General features: G+C 49.2%; 1 protein-coding gene across 4 annotated transcripts; it reads left to right on the top strand.

The window, feature by feature from the left end:
* The first annotated feature begins 303 nt into the window (after positions 1-303).
* Positions 304-17,414, top strand: MGST1 (microsomal glutathione S-transferase 1). Of its 4 annotated transcripts, none has more exons than XM_033950757.1 (4): positions 309-462; positions 3,519-3,667; positions 7,189-7,283; positions 16,689-17,414. In XM_033950757.1, the coding sequence occupies exons 2-4, from the start codon at positions 3,542-3,544 to the stop codon at positions 16,933-16,935; spliced, it is 468 nt and encodes a 155-aa protein (XP_033806648.1). In that variant the 5' UTR covers positions 309-462; positions 3,519-3,541; the 3' UTR covers positions 16,936-17,414. The 4 variants fall into 4 exon arrangements, with proteins under 4 accessions (XP_033806647.1, XP_033806648.1, XP_033806649.1 ...); XM_033950758.1 differs by having other exon boundaries at positions 419-491; XM_033950759.1 differs by lacking the exon at positions 309-462 and adding an exon at positions 571-697.
* The last annotated feature ends 504 nt before the right edge of the window (positions 17,415-17,918 follow it).

Raw genomic sequence — 17,918 nt, forward strand, 5'->3', positions numbered from 1 at the left:
GCAATGCATTCCCCAACTGATTGATAGAGGTGTGGTGGGTTTTATTGTGAACCACAGACTTGATACAAAGGACTTTTCCAGCCCTCTTTGGCACAATGCAAGTAAAGCTTGAAACTGAATGAGGTATTTTATAACTAAAAACCAGTGCAAACTGGGCTTTGCATCTTTTGTGCCTACCATCCACTGGGAGTAATTAATTAACTGCATTTTATATGGGTGTATGGGGAAATGCCTTTATAAAAAGAAAAGTAAAATATTACCAAACCAGTGTAGAACTTTTTTTTTTTTTTTAAATCAATAAGGAAGAAAGTCCTGCAAATGGCCACTTCTTTCAGAGCCTGGGGTGGCTTCCTGGGAGAGGATTCATTAAGCAAAGCCCCGGGAGGAAGAGGAGGAGCCCGACTTTGCTTTGCACAAGGCTCCCACACGGGCACAGTCCAGGAGCGAGGCAGCACGGTGCAGGTGGGCTTTGCTAGCTTCCCCCTTGGCCTGTGAGTCCAGAGGGTGGGCTTTGCACTTTACAGCCCAGGGAGGGGGAAGCAGAGGACTTTGGAGTTAGCAGGTCAGAGGCTGGGAGGAAGAAGAAGGCGTCTCCCGGCTACGTCTGAAGCGATCCCTACAGACTGCGCGCTTTATCTCCGCAAGTCGCGTAAAGTCTGTCGGAGGTTCTCTGGGGCAGCAAGAGATCTGGATTGGGGTGGGGTGTTTCAGAGATTTTCCTAAACTTGCACCTCTGCTGTTTAAAGTACCCGCCTGCTCCTCAGATGCCAGAGGCTGACTCGGCGTTTTCTGCCTGTGTTTTATTGATTTAACGCGGTTATTGTAAACGGCTCTGAGAAAAGTGGGGTGTCAGGATAGAACTGGAGTGTCTCATGGCTGGTTGCAGGGTTTTGTGTGATTTTTTTTTTTTTTTTTAATTGGTACTGAACGACCCCCAAAGGCCCCTTTCCCCAACCTTTACACCTCTGAAGCAGTTTTTTATGGGAGGAGGGTGAGATGTTTTTGGTGGTTTCTTTTACAGTGAATGCATTGCCAGAGGATGTGGTAAGAGCAGTTAATGTAGCTTGTTTAAAAAAAGAGGTTTGGACAAGTTCTTGGAGGAAAAGTTCATAAACTGCTGTTCAGACAGACATGGGGGAAGCCACTGGTTGCTCTGGATCGGTGGCATGGAAGGTGTCAGGTCAAAAGCGCGCCGGGACAAAGGCGCGCCCAGACAATTGAGCACAGCGCGCGCCGCTCTAAATTACTGTTTTTAGTGCTCCGACGGGGGGGGGGCGTGTACTTAATAGACATCGTGCCGCATTGTGGGGGGGTGTGGGGGGTTGTAACCCCCCACATTTTACTGAAAACTTCACTTTTTCCCTGTTTTTAGGGAAAAAGTTCAGTTTACAGTAAAATGTGGAGGGTTACAACCCCCCAAACCCCCCATAACACCGGCGCGATGTCTATTAGGTAAACTGGGGGGGGGGGGGGGGTTCCCCATCAAAACCCCCTGTCGGAGCACCTAAAAACTGTAATTTAGAGCGGCGCACGCTGCGCTCAATTGTAGGCGTGCGCTTTTGTCTTTCGCGCCGTTGTCTATGAACCGGCATGGAATGCTGCTACTATTTGGAATTTTTGTCAGGTACTTGGGACCTGAATTGGCCTCCATGAAGATGAGATACTGGGCTAGATGGACCGTTAGTCTGACCCAGTGTGTGGCGCAGTGGTTAAAGCTACAGCCTTAGCACCCAGAGGTTGTGGGTTCAAACCTCACACTGATCCTTGTGACCCTGGGCTAGTTGCTTAATCCCCCCATTGCCCCAGGTACATTAGATATGTGAGCCCGCAGGGATAGACAGGGAAAAATACTTGAGTACCTGAATAAATTCATGTAAACCATTCTGAGCTCCCCTGGGAGAACAATATAGAAAATTGACTACATAAAGTGTGAAAAGTTTCAGCCTCTGATAAGCAGAGCTGGTATTGTGACATCATAATGTCTCATTCCACCAATAAGAGCCAACCTCATCAGTGATGTCACAATGGCTGGATTGCCCTTTACTTGGCTCACTTTTTCTACAATTTGATTTCTAGAGTGGTGCAGTGGTTAAAGCTACAGCCTCAGCACCCTGAGGTTGTGGGTTCAAACACACACTGCTCCTTGACCCCCCCCCCCCCCGGGCAAGTCACTTAATCCCCCCCTTGCCCATTAGATAGATTGTGAGTCCGCAGGGATAGACAGGGAAAAATGTTTTAGTACCTGAATAAATTAATGTAAACTATTCTGAGCTCCTCTAGGAGAAGGGTATAGAAAATTGAATGAATGAATAAATAAATAAGGTTATTCTTATGTTCTCATGATACTGAGATCTGCCAGCCTCGTCTCATTATATGTTCCCCCTACCAAATCCAGACCCTTTTGTCAGGTGTCCCATTTCCTAGATCTCATGGACCCAACTCCTCTAGCATCTTTATTGCATGTCACTTATGTTTCTATAGAATATTTTGATTATTTTGTGGGGTTTGGTTTTGGAAGACAAATATTCTAGCATGCCAAGTTGGCATTGAAGTAGGACCTTAGGTTTACAATCCCTTCCCCTATGGTAGTGCGGTCCACAAATTCAGTTTTCATCCCTGGTGAATATGCATGACCAGTTTTGATGCCTGGTACCCCTTTCATGAATATTCATTAGGGACTGTTGTACTCTTCACTTTGCTTCTCATCTCTATCACTCACTGTGTGACCTGGAGCAAGTCGCTTCAGCTCTCTGTCCTCAGACTTAGCTAGTGACACACACTCCAAATACAGGACTCGTTTGCAAGGCTGTGGATGTTCTGGACTCCAAAGGTGACATGTGCCAGCTTTTCCGTCGAGGACACAATGCTTGAGATGGTTGTGGTCACATGGAAATGGGACTGGGGTCTATGTTTTAAAGCTTCAGGACATAAAAATTCCTTTTTTATGTCCAAGCTGCTGCACTGTGATTTAAACTCCTTCATCTTTACCTGGGTCACAGAGTGGTTTACTTACTTAGATATCAAAAGGCAAAACAATAATGGATAGGATAGTTTCTGTTACTAATATTTCAGATTTTATTTCTATCGCGAAGTAATGAGAATTGTTTAGGAAGAATCACATTAATGCTGCCTGTTATCGGTCACACAAGTATGCCTTTTCAATGCACATAAATTTAGGTGTAATTAACACGAATAAAAAAGAAAAAATATACTGGGGGTGTGTGACCAATGATGATATTTATGGCCCCATTAAAGTGTTTTTGCTTTTAGCAGTTCAAAACACTTGGACATTGGGGAAAAGACCTCAAGTTAGTTTCGCGATAGAAATACCCGTTAGCCTTTTGGCCATTTTTTGGATACTTTATCAAACTTTGGAATTACTTACTTAGATATAAAATGGGGGAGATACTGGACAAAGCGATTCTTGGCTTCATCATTTACTGACTTGGAGGGAAAGGGAAGCCATTTTGGTTCACTTGCCCATTTTCCTTCTCTTTTTTTGGTGAAATGTTTTGTAGGATTTGAACGGAACGCACAAAACATGGCCGAACTAACCAAGTTAATGGAGAATGAAGTGTTCTTGGCTTATGTCACCCACTCAACCATTGTGCTAGTGAAAATGATGCTGATGAGCTTAGTCACGGCTTACTTCCGCATAACGAGAAAGGTAAGATGAAGAGGCTGCCGAGATGCACTATGACTGAGATCTCAAAACTGTGGTGTCCCGTTCTGGGGCAAAAGTGATCTGTAATGGTGTTTGGTGACCTGCTTAGGGATAGATCTACTACTACCACTATTATGAATTATTTCTCTAGCGCTACCAGACGTACGCAGGGCTGTACAGAGTCACAAAGAAGACGGTCCCTGCTCCAAAGATCTTACAATCTAAACAGACAAACAGGAGGTCATGGATACAGTTAAGGGGAACGGTTAATCAGCTGGCTGGGTTGAACAGGACAATCTAGCCATTGTGACATCACTGATGCGGTTGGCTTTATTGGTGGAATGAGGCATTATGACATCACAATCTCAGCTCTGCTTCCCAAAGACTGAAACTCTTCACACTACTACTATGAATTATTTCTATAGCGCTACCAGACGTACACAGCACTGTAAAGAGCCACAAAGAAGACTACTACTGCTACTATTTATTATTTCTATAGCGCTGAAAGGTGTAAAACAGACAGTAGACAATCCCTGCTCCATAGAACTACAATCTAAACAGAGAAATAGGATGTCATGGACACAGTTAAGGGGAATGGTTAATCTGCTGGCTGGGTTGGTGGGCAGCCGAGTAGGGTTAAGGATTGAAGGCTGTATAAAAAAGGTGGGTTTTCAGTCTGCTTTTAAACAAGGGAAGGGGCATGGCGGACAAACTCTGGTAATTTATTCCAGGCAATGGGGGCAGCTAGATGAAATCCATGGTGGCTGTGGAAGGAGTTTACCATTAAGAATCTCTGAGATGTCGGGAGGCTTTTGTAGCTCTAGGTCTGTGGGTTAGTCGTTCAGTTTTTCACAGTTTTGGATGGCTTGGCCCCTGCACCTTTTGAGTTCTTAGATTCAGCCATATAGCCCGGGGAGAGCTTTCTGTCCATATCAGCTCTCTACGCTTAAAGCTATGCACTGGAACTTTCTTATGTCTGTTTGGAAACTTATTTCACTGTCTCTGAATGAGATGAAAGATTAGGGTAACCTTATAGCTCCCGGAAAAGGATGATGGATCGAGACATCCGGCTTTTACTTCCCACTGAAAGCAATGGATGTCTCAATCCTTCCTCCTTTTTTCTGGAGCCCTATGGTAACCCTTTGAAAGATACTATTACCTTCCAGAAGCATTAGGGAAGGAATTTTGGGTTTAGCTGAGTAGCTGAAGGTACTTTTGGGCATAGTAGGTGTTTTCCTGTTCCTGGAGGGTTTATAATCTAGGCAGGGAAGAGTTCAGAGATTTACCCAAGATCAAAATAAATTGCGGTGGGGATTTGACCTGGTTCCCCAAGACATTCCTCCACTGTGCTAGCAGCTGTGGATTACTCACTTTTCTTTACACAACCTTTTTTTTTTATCTCAAGTCACCATTTGATGCCCCTTTTGCTCATATCTCAGATTTTGCTGGGGTTTTTTTTGATTGCTTTATAACTTTTTATCATTAATCATGCTGTAGCCTGATGCAAGAGAGGCAGTATATACTAGTGCTGCCCAATTTGCTGACTCACTTCGGTGAATCAATTTTCATTGTCCAAGAAAATCGGACTCGCTGATTCAGCGACCCTTCCACCCCACCCCCCAAACCCTGACATACCTCCAAGGCCTCCTAAAACAGGGGCAGCAGTCTGAACAGCCTGGTTTGCAGGCTTCCCCCTGCCGTGTCCCTAATGATGTTATCAGGGATGCGACAGAGGGAAGCCCTGGCGGGGAAGGCCGCGAAGCAAGCCGTTCAGAGCGCTGCCGCTGCTTAAGGATGCCTTGGAGGTATGTCAGTCTCACGGTGGGAAGTTGGGGGTGCTTCTTTGGGAGGGGAGGAAAGATGCTGCATGGGGGGATAGGAAGAATTGGGGCAAAGGAGAGGAAGGGAGAGATGAAACAGAGGTAGAAAGATGTGAGGGAGAAATCCTTCAAATGATGGAGGGGAGGGAGACATGTTGCACACAGGGTGGGGGGCAGGGAGAGAGAGTGCATGGGGAGAGAAAGAAATGTACATCATAATGGAGGGGAGGAAGGGAAAGGTGCTGCATGGAGGGAAATAGAGAGGTTTGACCCAGGGCACAAGGCAGGGAGAGAGAGGGATGGTAAACAGTGGGAAAGAAACAAGTGTTAGATATGGCAGTAGAAGGTAGAAGAAAAAATTTTATTTCCTATTTTTTTATTCCAATAGGTCAGATTTGAAATGTGTATCCTGCCAGAGCTGGTGTTGGACAGCGAGCATAAGTTAGACCCTAACGGAGAGGAAAAGTTCCAACATGGGGTTGGAGAGGGCAGAGGGGGGCAGGGTGGGTGGAAAGGTTACAAAATGAACCTAAGCAAAAAAGAGAACTGCAGAGTTGATGTACAGAATACGGCAACTTTATTGGAATAAATAAATAGTTTGTGATGATCCAACTGGTGATTCTCATAAATGAGAAGAAGGGACCCAACTTGGTCTGTGTTTTGAAGAACACTCCTTCCTCAGGGGTCCAATAATATCAATGTCGCTCAAAAGAGAACCTTGTGTTGTAGAATGAATTGGCATAAGATTCAAGTAAAACAGTGCAGCTCTTTCTTGCTTCGGTTGACTGACTTTCACTGCATATCTGTTGGACTTCTTTTTGTTATCTACAAAATCATCCTGCCAGGACGTTTGAAAAAAAATAAATAAATAAAAAAATGCCTGATTGGGTGGGAAAATCGAATTGAAAAATCAGTTCCGTAGGCTGAATCGAATTGGGTAATACTAGTATATACATTTAACCCCATTTCTCATACCTTTTCAGTCAGTGGATCACATTTGTAAGTCTGGTAAACTGTATACTACAGCTTCCTCTCCTGTCTTTGCCTAAAGACAATAGTGAGAATGCAAGCTCCAAGCCAATGTGCAATATAAGCACATATTACTTTTGATCCTGAGCTCACTTCTTTTGGAAAGATAAGGTTCACAAGGTGGGTAGGAAAGGGGAGGGACTGGATCAGGTGGGAGGCGCCCAGGGTGATAGCATTCCCGCCTCCCATGCTCCTTCCGTGCCTCCATGCCACACTCGCCCCCTTCCTTCCCATCCCCGTACCTCTTTAAATCTTTGCCAGAATGAGCAGCTTCTCCAGCCTGCTCCTTGCACTTGTTTCCCTCTGATGTCACCTGGAAGTGATTTCAGAGGGAGCCAGGCTGGCGTGAGCAACAGGCTGGAGTAGTTGCTCGCACTGGCAAAGATTTTAAAGAGGTATGGTGGGGGGGTGGGAGAGGCGGGGAAGGGAGGACACGAGCGTGTTGTGGGGGAGGGGGTGGAGAGGTGCCGGGGCTTCCACTGCATAGGGCTTTAAGTAGAATGCATTTGTTCAGAAGTCTTGTTACCCGTCTCTTCTCGGTGTCCTCTTTGTGGTATTCCTTAGTTTCCTTGTGCCAATGTTTGTTTCCAGTTGTAATTGTACTTCTTTTCCTAGATTTATAATCTAATTTTATGGTATCAAATGAAACTAAATCAACTCATCCCTTGTGTCTAGGCATTTGCCAATCCGGAAGACGCTGTTCATAACATTAAAGACGAAAGTGTTAAGAAATTTGTGCGGTTTGATGACGACGTGGAGCGGGTGCGCAGGTAGGAAAGCAACATCTCTTAATTACGCAAGGTGCGGGCTGGTCAAAGCTGGATCATTCCAATTTATTCCCTGTTTGCCTAAATCCTCTCATGCGGGGGTGTCGGCTCTCTCTTGGAACTTATAGTACACATTGAAGGAAATGGCGCCATTTTGCTTTGGAGAACACATTTGATACCAAGTTGGCATCTGCCATGCCGTATGTGGTCTGATGGTGTGTACAGTGGAAATAGAAAATTATCCCAACACCCAAGTCCTGATCAAAGCCTCAAGAGAAGTCCATCAGAGCTTACTTTAAAATGGTCAGATGTTGAACGAATGGGTGACGCGTTGGCTAATGTGATTCGCATTTGAACTAACGGGGTCTAGATGCCCTTCTTGCCTAGATAGGTATACTGTGCTATTTGTACACTCCCCAAAGTGTGTAACAGTTGGCCACAAATAGCAGATTCAGTGGAGTAGCAAAGCTATCTTTAATGTCTCTAGTCTAGACCAGGGGTCTAGACCGATCCTCTACAGCAGTGGTTCTCAACCCTGACCTGAAGAACCATCAGCCAGAGAGGTTTTCAGGATAGCCCTAATGACTATGCAAGGGCAGATTTGCATGCCTGTCACCTCCATTATATGCAAATCTCTCTCATGCATATTCATTAGGGTTATCCCAAAAACCCGAGACTCTGGTGGTTTTCCAGGACAGGGTTGGGAACCACTGCTCTACAGCTTCATACTCACGAAAAATCCGAGTTGCTTTTCACACCTTAATGCTACAGTCTTAAAATTTACAAAGCAGTGGCTCGCTGAGCTGCATTCTGATTTTATGCTTCCTTATAGAATGATTTTGGGTGGGGGAGGGTGGGGTCTCCTTTGGTTAGACCAGGGTAGGCAATTCCGGTCCTCAAGAGCCTCAGGCAGGTCAAGTTTTCAGGATATCCACAATGAATATGTTTGAGGATTTCCATGCACTGCCTCCTTGAGAATCAAATCTATCTCGTGCATATAGCACAGTTACTTACCGTAACAGGTGTTATCCAGGGACAGCAGGCATATATTCTCACATGTGGGTGACGTCATCTACGGAGCCCCGGCGCGGACAGCTTTTCAAGCAAACTTGATTGAAGTTTCAAGTTTGCACACTGCACCACGCATGTGCATGCCTTCTCGCCCACTAGAGGGCGCATCCCACCTCGTGGTCCTCAGTTCCATAACTAGCAAGGAAGCCATCCCCGGGGAGGTGGGCGGGTTGTGAGAATATATGCCTGCTGTCCCTGGATAACACCTGTTACGGTAAGTAACTGTGCTTTATCCCAGGACAAGCAGGCATGATATTCTCACATGTGGGTGACCTCCAAGCTAACCAAAAAAGGGCAGGTGGGAGGATGGCAATTTAGGAAAACAGATTTTGCAAAACTGACTGGCCAAACCGGCCGTCACTCCTGGATAAAGTGTCCAGGCAGTAATGAGAGGTGAATGTATGAACCGAAGACCAAGTGGCAGCCTTACATATGTCCTCCATCGGAGTGGATCGGAGGAAAGCTATCGAAGCTGCCATCGCCCGGACCTTGTGCCCCGTGACTCGACCCGGGGGAGGAAGGCCAGCCTGAGCGTAGCAAAAGGAAATGCAAGCGGCCAACCAGTTAGACAGAGTGCGCTTGGAAACTGGATGCCCTAATCGATTGGGATCGAAGGACAAAAACAATTGAGGAACCTTCCGATGAGACCTGGTGCGTTGAAGATAATATGCCAACGCCCTCTTACAGTCAAGCGTGTGAAGCGCCGTCTCGCCAGGATGGGAGTGGGGCTTCGGGAAGAACACAGGAAGGACAATGGACTGATTGAGGTGGAAGTCAGAAACAACTTTAGGTAAAAACTTAGGATGGGTGCGGAGAACCACCTTGTCGTGATGAAAGACAGTGAAAGGAGGGTCCGCAACCAAGGCTTGCAACTCCCCAATCCGCCTGGCGGAGGTGAGGGCAATTAGAAACACCGCCTTCCAAGTCAGAAATTTCAAGAGGGACTTGTTGAGTGGCTCAAACGGGGGTTTCATCAGTTGAGCCAGAACCACATTCAAATTCCACACGACAGACGGAGGCTTAAGAGGGGGACAAACCCTGAGTAACCCTTTCATGAAGCGTGTCACCAAGGGATGGAGTGACAGAGGGCGTCCCTCCAGAGGTTGGTGGAAAGCAGAAATCGCACTGAGATGAACCCGCACCGAAGTGGTTTTCAAGCCGGAGCGCGACAAATGAAACAAATATTCTAAAACCGAGGATACCGGAACTGATACCGGATCCAGGTGAAAAGACGAGCACCAGGTGGAAAACCTGGTCCATTTCTGCGCATAGCAAAGCCTCGTCGAGATCTTGCGGGAGGCTTCCAACACCTCCTTCACCGATTGAGACAGGTCCGGAGGAGTCAGGGAACAAGAAACCAGGCTGTCAGGTGCAATGACTGCAGATTGGGATGTAACATGGATCCTTGACTCTGAGACAGCAGAGAAGGAGAGACAGGCAGGGGGAGAGGCTCCCTGGCACTGAGCTGGAGCAGCAGGGAGAACCAGTGCTGACGCGGCCACCGAGGTGCTATGAGAATCATCGTGGCCGTGGACGATTTTAGGTGTACCAACGTTCGCATGATCAGAGGGAACGGAGGGAATGCATACAGGAACCTCCCTTCCCAGTCGAGTAGGAAGGCATCCGCTTCCAGACGGTCCTGCGAGTACATCCGAGAACAATATAGTGGTAGTTTGTGTGTCTCCGGAGAGGCAAACAGATCCACCTGTGGCGTTCCCCAGCGAGCGAAAACCTCGCGTAGAACTGCTGAGTGTAGAGTCCACTCGTGCGGTTGCAGAAGTCGACTCAGTTTGTCCGCCAGGCAATTCCGTTCTCCTTGGATGTAGACCGCCCGGAGGAAGATGTTCCGGGAGGCCGCCCACTCCCAGAGGCGAAGAGCTTCGGAGCAGAGGGGCCATGACCCCGTTCCTCCCTGCTTGTTCACATAATACATTGCCACCTGATTGTCCGTGCGGACGAGGACCACCTGGTCCTGCAATATGTGAACGAAGGCTCGAAGTGCTAGGAAGATGGCTCGCAGCTCTAGCACGTTGATATGACACTGACGGTCTTCTGTCGACCACAGGCCCTGCGTGCGAAGACCGTCGAGATGGGCTCCCCACGCGTACTCCGAGGAGTCCGTGGTCAGGACCTTGCGAAAAGGCGGAGTGCGAAACAATAGCCCCATGGACAGATTTGAAGAGTCTGTCCACCAACGCAGCGATTTCCGCAAGGGCGGAGTTACCGAAATGAGGCGAGACACCGGGTCGCACTCCTGACGCCACTGGGACGCGAGGGTCCACTGAGGGATCCTCAGGTGTAGCCTCGCAAACGGCGTGACATGTACCGTCGAGGCCATATGGCCCAGCAGCATCATCATGCGCTTGGCCGACACCCTCGATAGTTGGGAGACCTGGCGGCTCATCCGTACCAAGGCTTCCAACCGCTGGGTCGGCAGGTAGGAGCGTAGGTGCACCGTGTCCAGCACCGCACCTATGAATTGAAGAGACTGCGACGGCCTCAACTGAGACTTTGGAAAGTTTATCTCGAACCCGAGAGTTTGCAGGGAGGTAATAGACTGTCGGGTCGCTGAGATAACCCCCTCCCTGGTCGGGGCTTTGATGAGCCAATCGTCCAGGTAAGGGAACACATGGAGTCCACGTGACCTGAGGGCTGCTGCAACCACCACCATGCACTTCGTGAATACTCGTGGGGACGCGGCCAGGCCGAAGGGCAGTACCCTGTACTGGAGGTGGAGGTCCCCCACCTGGAATCGTAAGAATCTTCGACAGGCGGGGTGCACCGGAACGTGGGTGTATGCTTCCTTCAGGTCGAGGGAGCACATCCAGTCCCCTTCCCCCAAGAGGGGGTACAAAACCGGGAGAGATAGCATTCGAAACTTCTCCCGGGCCAGGAATTTGTTGAGCTTCCTGAGGTCCAGTATGGGGCGCAGGTCCCCGGTCTTTTTTGGGACCAAAAAGTAGCGGGAGTAAAACCCCGTACCCCACTGATCCTTGGGGACCGGCTCGACCGCCCGAAGCTTCAAGAGGGCTTTTGCTTCGGTTATAAGGGTCGGTAGCTGCGAACGGTTGCAGGGGACTAAACTTGGGGGACTGTCCGGCGGCGAGGACACAAAGTTGAGCGAGTAGCCCTCGGAGACGATCCGGAGCACCCAAGCGTCTGAGGTAATCCCGGTCCATGCCTCCCGGAAGGACCGAAGACGGCCCCCGATAGGAAGGGGTTCCTGAGAAAGTGCGGAGGGGAACCCGCCCCGTCCGCTCAGCCCGTCAAAAAGAAGGCGCGGGCTTAGAAGGGCCCTGCGCCTGGGCTTGGGTTTGTCCCCCTCTGCCTCGCTGAGACGGACGTCTCGGAGGCGGTCTCGAGAAAGCCGGAGTCGACTTCTGAGGGTATCGGCGCGGCGGAGGCCGAAAGGGTTTCTGCGGCGGGGGTCTAGGTTTGGGGCGGACCAGGGATGCTAGAGAGCGCTCCTGTTCCGACAAGCGTTTGGTCGCCGCATCCAATGACTCGTCGAATAACTCGGACCCCACACAGGGCAAGTCTGCCAGGCGTTCCTGCAGGTTTGGGTCCATGTCGAGGGTGCGAAGCCAGGCCAAGCGGCGCATGGCCACCGCGAGGGCCGACACCCTCGAAACCAGCTCAAAGGCGTCGTACACTGCGTGGAATAGGTACAACCGCAATTGAGACAGGTTGGACATAAACTTATCGAATCCTGCTCTTTGGGAGTCCGGTAACGAGTTTCGATATTGAGGAAGGTCCTTCACCATACCACGCAAATAGGAGGAAAAGGTGAAGGCGTAATTTAGAACCCTGGTGGCCATCAGGGAATTTGAATAGAGGCGACGGCCAAACTTGTCCAGGGTCCGCCCCTCCCTGCCTGGTGGAACCGCCGCAGAAACCCGTGAGGGCTGTGATTTTTTAAGAGCAGACTCCACCAGAAGAGACTGGTGTGAGAGCTGCGCCTTATCGAACCCTTTAGGGGGAATCGTCCTATACTTCGATTCCATTTTTGAAGGCACAGACGTGACTGTAAGAGGGTTTGACAAGTTATTCAGCCAGGTTTGCAGAAGGACACTGTTGAGAGGGAGTCTAGGCACCTCCCTAGGAAGAGTGGGGAGGTCCTGTTCCTCCAAAAATTCTTTGGAATACCGAGAGCCTACCATCAGGTCAATCCCCAGGGCTTGGGCCATGTCCTGAACGAAGGATGAAAATGAGGACGGCCTAGCCTGGGGAGACGGGGTTCTCGACCGCCCCACCGAGGAGAGGGGGGAGGCCTCATGGGAATAATGAGGATCCCTAACCGATCCCGAATCCCAGGATCCCCTCTCGAGGGCCCTCGAGGGGGAAGGGGAAGTTATCCTCCTCGCAGAGCCCTTGGGTGAGGACCCAGGGGTTCGTGGGACACTCTCCCGTTTCCTCGGCGAGGCGGCCCGGGAAGATTTCCCATGAGGTGAGCGGAGGAGCCTCGGATTGTCGAGGCGCAACTCCGACACCTGCAGCGCCTCGCCCCCGAACGACGAGGAGCGGTCGCGCCGAGGCGAGCCTCGGGGTCGCTTAGACTTCCTCGATCGACGCCCCGTCCGAGGTCGCGTCGAGGGCGAGGCGTGTCTGGAAGACCCGGAGGAAGAGGAGGAGTGTGTGGCGCAGTGGTTGGATCTACAGCCTCAGCACCCTGGGGTTGTGGGTTCAAACCCCGCGCTGCTCCTTGTGACCCTGGGCAAGTCACTTAATCCTCCATAGCCCCAGGTACGTTAGATAGATTGTGAGCCCACCGGGACAGAGAGGGAAAATGCTTGAGTACCTGATTGTAAAAACTGCTTAGATATCCTTGATAGGCGGTATATAAAATCCTAATAAAACTTGAAACTTGAACTTGAGGAAAGACGGCGCACTCTGCGCAACTTTTCCTTGGGCCTTACACTCCGCTCAGGGGGTTCCCCCGAGGTCGAGGTCCGGGGCGGGGCCGAGGCCGAGGTGAACGGGGCCACCGTACCCGAGACCGAGGTCGCCGAGGTCGGGGCTCCCGAGGGAGCCGAGGCCGGGGCCTCCGAGACCGAAGGCGCCCCGGCCGAGGTCGAGGCCGCCGGAACCGCAGCACGCTGCAACACTTCCAGGGCTCCCGACAGCTCCGATGAGATCAGAGCTCGGAGGAGATCCTGGAAGGCCGGAATCCCCACGAAGGTGGGGAGTTCCGAGTCCGGGGCACACTCCCTGGAGGGCGACCTCGGTCTCGAGTATTCCCTCGGGGTGTGCGGAGTCGAGGTCCGATGCGGGGCCGGGGTCGACCCACCCGCCTTGGCCTGACTCGAGGATGGCTTCTTTGCTGAAGGGGATAGAACAGAGGACTTACCCGAAGCTTGCTTCACTGACGACGCCTTCGAGGAAGAGGGCCGAGGCGAGGCCGAGGCCCCCAAGGACGCCGAGGCCGAGGTCAAGGCCGGGGCCGAAGCCGAGGCCGACGTCGAGGCCTTAGGTGCGTCGACGGCGAACAATTCGGCCATTCTTGCCTTACGGCGACGGAGGGCCCTGTTTTGGAAGGTAGCACAGCGATCACACGAGTCTGTCGGATGTTCGGGCCCAAGGCAGACAATGCACCACCGGTGAGGGTCGGTGATGGAAAGCAACCTTTCACACCGGCTGCACTTTTTGAATCCCGTAACAGGACGGGACATCCACGAAGAAAAAGAAGAAGGCCGGGAACGTACCGACGTCCCGCGGCCACGGATTCCGGGAGCCCCCGGAGTCCGAGGAAAAACGAAAGACTTTTTTTTTTTTTTTTTTTTTGAAAGGAACCGAAAAGAAAAACAGCACCGCGAACTAATTCGAAGGGAAAACAAACTAAACGCGGCAGCTAGAAGGCAAAAACACTGGAGCTCAGATCCACAGGGCTTTCTTGCTCCGCGGAAAAATTTGAACTGAGGACCACGAGGTGGGATGCGCCCTCTAGTGGGCGAGAAGGCATGCACATGCGTGGTGCAGTGTGCAAACTTGAAACTTCAATCAAGTTTGCTTGAAAAGCTGTCCGCGCCGGGGCTCCGTAGATGACGTCACCCACATGTGAGAATATCATGCCTGCTTGTCCTGGGATAATTCTTGTGGATATCCTGAAAACCTAACCTGCCAGTGGCTCTCGAGGACCAGCATTGCCTACCCCTGGTCTAGATCTTTGCCAGCCAAGGTTACTCCATATCTAGAAGACTATTTATCTCTGGACAATTCAGATGCTCTCGATTGCAAATTCATTTTCTTTCCTTGTAGAGTTTTACCCTCTCTTGCAACTGTTTAATTAAAGGTGTTTGGCTCAACTTTTGTGGCTCGATCTGCCACAGAAGAGATTGCTACACTGAGATTGCGTAACCATTGCTGAATAACCTTAACCCTTTAATTGGCAGATGCTGAAATGGCTGCTTTGCGTAATGAGAGTAACAGTGCCAAGTAACAGGCATTTGGATATGCGGATCTCCCATAAGAGCCATGGAAACACATGTTGCTTCTGAGCAACAATGCCAAATAAAGGGTTAACACAGAGATATGCCGAGACAGCCACCAGCATGCTTGGCAAGTGTGGAAAAGTGTATTTTCCTACAAAGTCCGTTGCTCTGCATCGAGTCTGGTTTTCATTTACGAATCATTTGGGTTTAGGATCAATTTAAGACATCTGCAGGATAGGTTACTTATTAATGACTACGGAGTAGACTTTGTATTTTCCAGGGGATTTCAAAGTTGTGCCAGTACATGTGTACATAAAGGTCCTTTTTATGGAATCGGTTGTCTGTACACAGTATTGCTGCCCGATTCAGGAAAAAAAATTTCGATTCAGCCTATTCATTCGATTTTCCTGCCCAATTTGGGGGGTGTTTTGTGTTTGTGTTTGTTTTTTTTCAAACATCCTGGTGGGTTTATTTTATAGCCTCTTCACCCCCTTTGCCTTCTCCTAACCATACTGGCGCTGTGGTGTAAACAAACAAAAAAAACTTTTCCTCTCTCTGTTAAATCCTAGCTCACGTTTGCGGTCTAAGACCAGCTCTGGCAGGATACACATTTCAAATCTGACAAAATGTAATCACAAAACAGAAAATAAAATTATTTTTTCTAAATTTTTGTTGTCTGGTCATTATTCAAATCTTGTTGGTCCCAGGCTCTGGTTGTCTTCTGATAACTTGCTTGCCAGGGTCTCCTCCTTTCTTCTTTCTCCGTGCTAACCATCCATCTTCTATCTCTGTCCTCCCCTTCCGTTTCCCTTCCCTCCCCCGGAGCTCTGTCATCTTTCCTTTTTTTCGTCTTCATCCACAGATCCACCTTTTCTCAACTACTCTTTCATCCAAAACATCTACCTCCTTCTCCACCACCCCAGGGTCCACCATCTCTCCTTTTCTTTTCCCAACTACCCTCCTGTCCAGTATCTCTATCCCCCCCTCCACACCATCCCTTGTGTCCAACTTCTCTCCCTTTCTGTTCCTTCCTTCCCTAAATCCCATTGTCCACCATATCTCTCCCTCTCCTCTGTTTTTAGACCCATTATTTCTTCCCCCCAAAGTCCAGCATATGCACGTCTCTGAACCCCCACCTGAAAGCCTGTACCACTATCCCTGAAGGCCTCTGCCACCACCCCTAAAGGCCTGTCTTCCCCCCCACCCCCCGTTGAAGGCATGCCTGTATCATCACCCCTGAAGGCGTGCCTGTCCCCCCAAAAGGCCTGTACTACCACCCCTGAAGGCCTGTCGTCTCTCTCCCTCCCCCCCGGAAGGCCTGCGGGTTTCCCCTGGCCTCCCGCGCATCAATTTACCTCATATCAGCAGCCTGCAGAGAAGATCACCGGTGCTAGCGATCTTTGCAAGCTGCCCTCTCTTCTTGACAAGTTTCCAGAACAATACTATAGCATCTATATGTCAGCATAGTACAGCCAGGGTGTGATCCCAAAAGTTTCTGGTTTGTTAAAATAAACAGAGAGGTAATTGCAAGGCAGTTTAAAATTATAGAACAATTGTTCCCTCTTTTCTTCCTATTCTGGAGGAATAACATCTGACCAAGAGAATGAGACGTGGGGAAGAAATGCACAATCTGGATTTTATTCGAGAACCTAAGAGGCCAAAAAATATTCATCAATCTTTCGCGCTTTAAAGCTACAAAAAATGCAAATAGAAAAAAATTAGATTAAGGTCAACAGAAATAGGTTAAGAATATAAGAATAGTCAGACTGGTTAAGACCAAAGGTCCACCAAACCCAAACCCTGCTTCACTGGTGGCCAGTCCGGGTCACAAGTACCCAGCAAAACCTCAAACAAAGTGCTAAAATACTGTACTTATAACTTTTAAAAAGTTTTGACCTCTCTCTTTTAGGTGCCATCACAATGACCTGGAGAACATCGTACCTTTTGTTGGCATCGGCCTGCTGTATGCTCTGAGCAGCCCTGATTTGTTTATGGCGTTGATACACTTCAGGATCTTCACAGCAAGCAGAATCTATCACACCATCTCTTACCTGATCCCCCTTCCACAGCCTAACAGAGGATTGGGCTGGATGATTGGGTATGGAGTGACCTTCTCGATGGCCTACACGGTGCTGAAAACCACCTTGTACCTGTAGCTCCTGAGAGACTGGCATGCTGCGTTTCCACATTCCCAGCTCAGTGTTTTCCAGCACTCAACCCCGATAGTAATTGTTTTTGTTCTTATTAAGGTTGATTATACTCTTTTGTTCTTTTTGCCTCTTTCTGGTAAGTTGCATTCAATAAAGGGGGATGGAAAACTGCATTTTTAAACGTTTAGATTTGAAAGCTTGTTACTAATGTAAATTTTCTCATGCTGGTCCTTTACTGAGGTAGGCCACACTTGGTACCAAAAATGAATCTCCCCACCCTTCCTCCTTTCACTATTTCCATAGCCTTGATGTGGGCCTATGCTGGGGGAAGGGCTAGTGTCCAGAGTCCAGCTTTAAAGCATGTCACTCTTTCTTTATATTAATTGATAGATTTGAGTGGAGTGTCGGATAACTTTACTCATGCCCACTGATAAATAAAATGTTGTTGCATTACTGTTGACAATAAACTGTTCAGATGAAAATTACTGATGGTGTGATTTATCAACAAAGAAATAAAACATTGCAGCAAGCAGGAACTTAAGCAAGGATCTGTCTGTGATCCAAAATTATCCTTTTCTTGGGCGACTCTTGGGGCCCTGCATGTACAGTGAGACTTCCACTAGAGGTCACAATATGCATTTTGCACTGGCTGCCACAACAGCAGGGGCAAGTGGGCATCGCTCCTGCCCATGGGCCCCTCTGAACCACCAGGTAGTTCTAGTTGCCCTGGGAGTGGGGGGAATTGTACAGCTTCAGATACATGCAGGGTGGGATTAGTGATCTGGGTCGTGGGTGAGGGAGGGGGGCAGCACGACAGCAATATCCATCCACCCGGAAGCTAACCAGGCACCAGCCAATATTCGGACCAATGCCCAGTTAGCTTTGCAGTTAAATTCAGGACAGTCTTTATGATGTCCTAATTGTAGTCACTAACCAGTTAGGTTCTAACTTTGCTCACAGACTGGACTGTACAGGAGTGGTCTATGGTG

The sequence above is a fragment of the Geotrypetes seraphini genome, chromosome 7, assembly GCF_902459505.1.
Source record: "Geotrypetes seraphini chromosome 7, aGeoSer1.1, whole genome shotgun sequence".
NCBI lineage: Eukaryota > Metazoa > Chordata > Amphibia > Gymnophiona > Dermophiidae > Geotrypetes > Geotrypetes seraphini.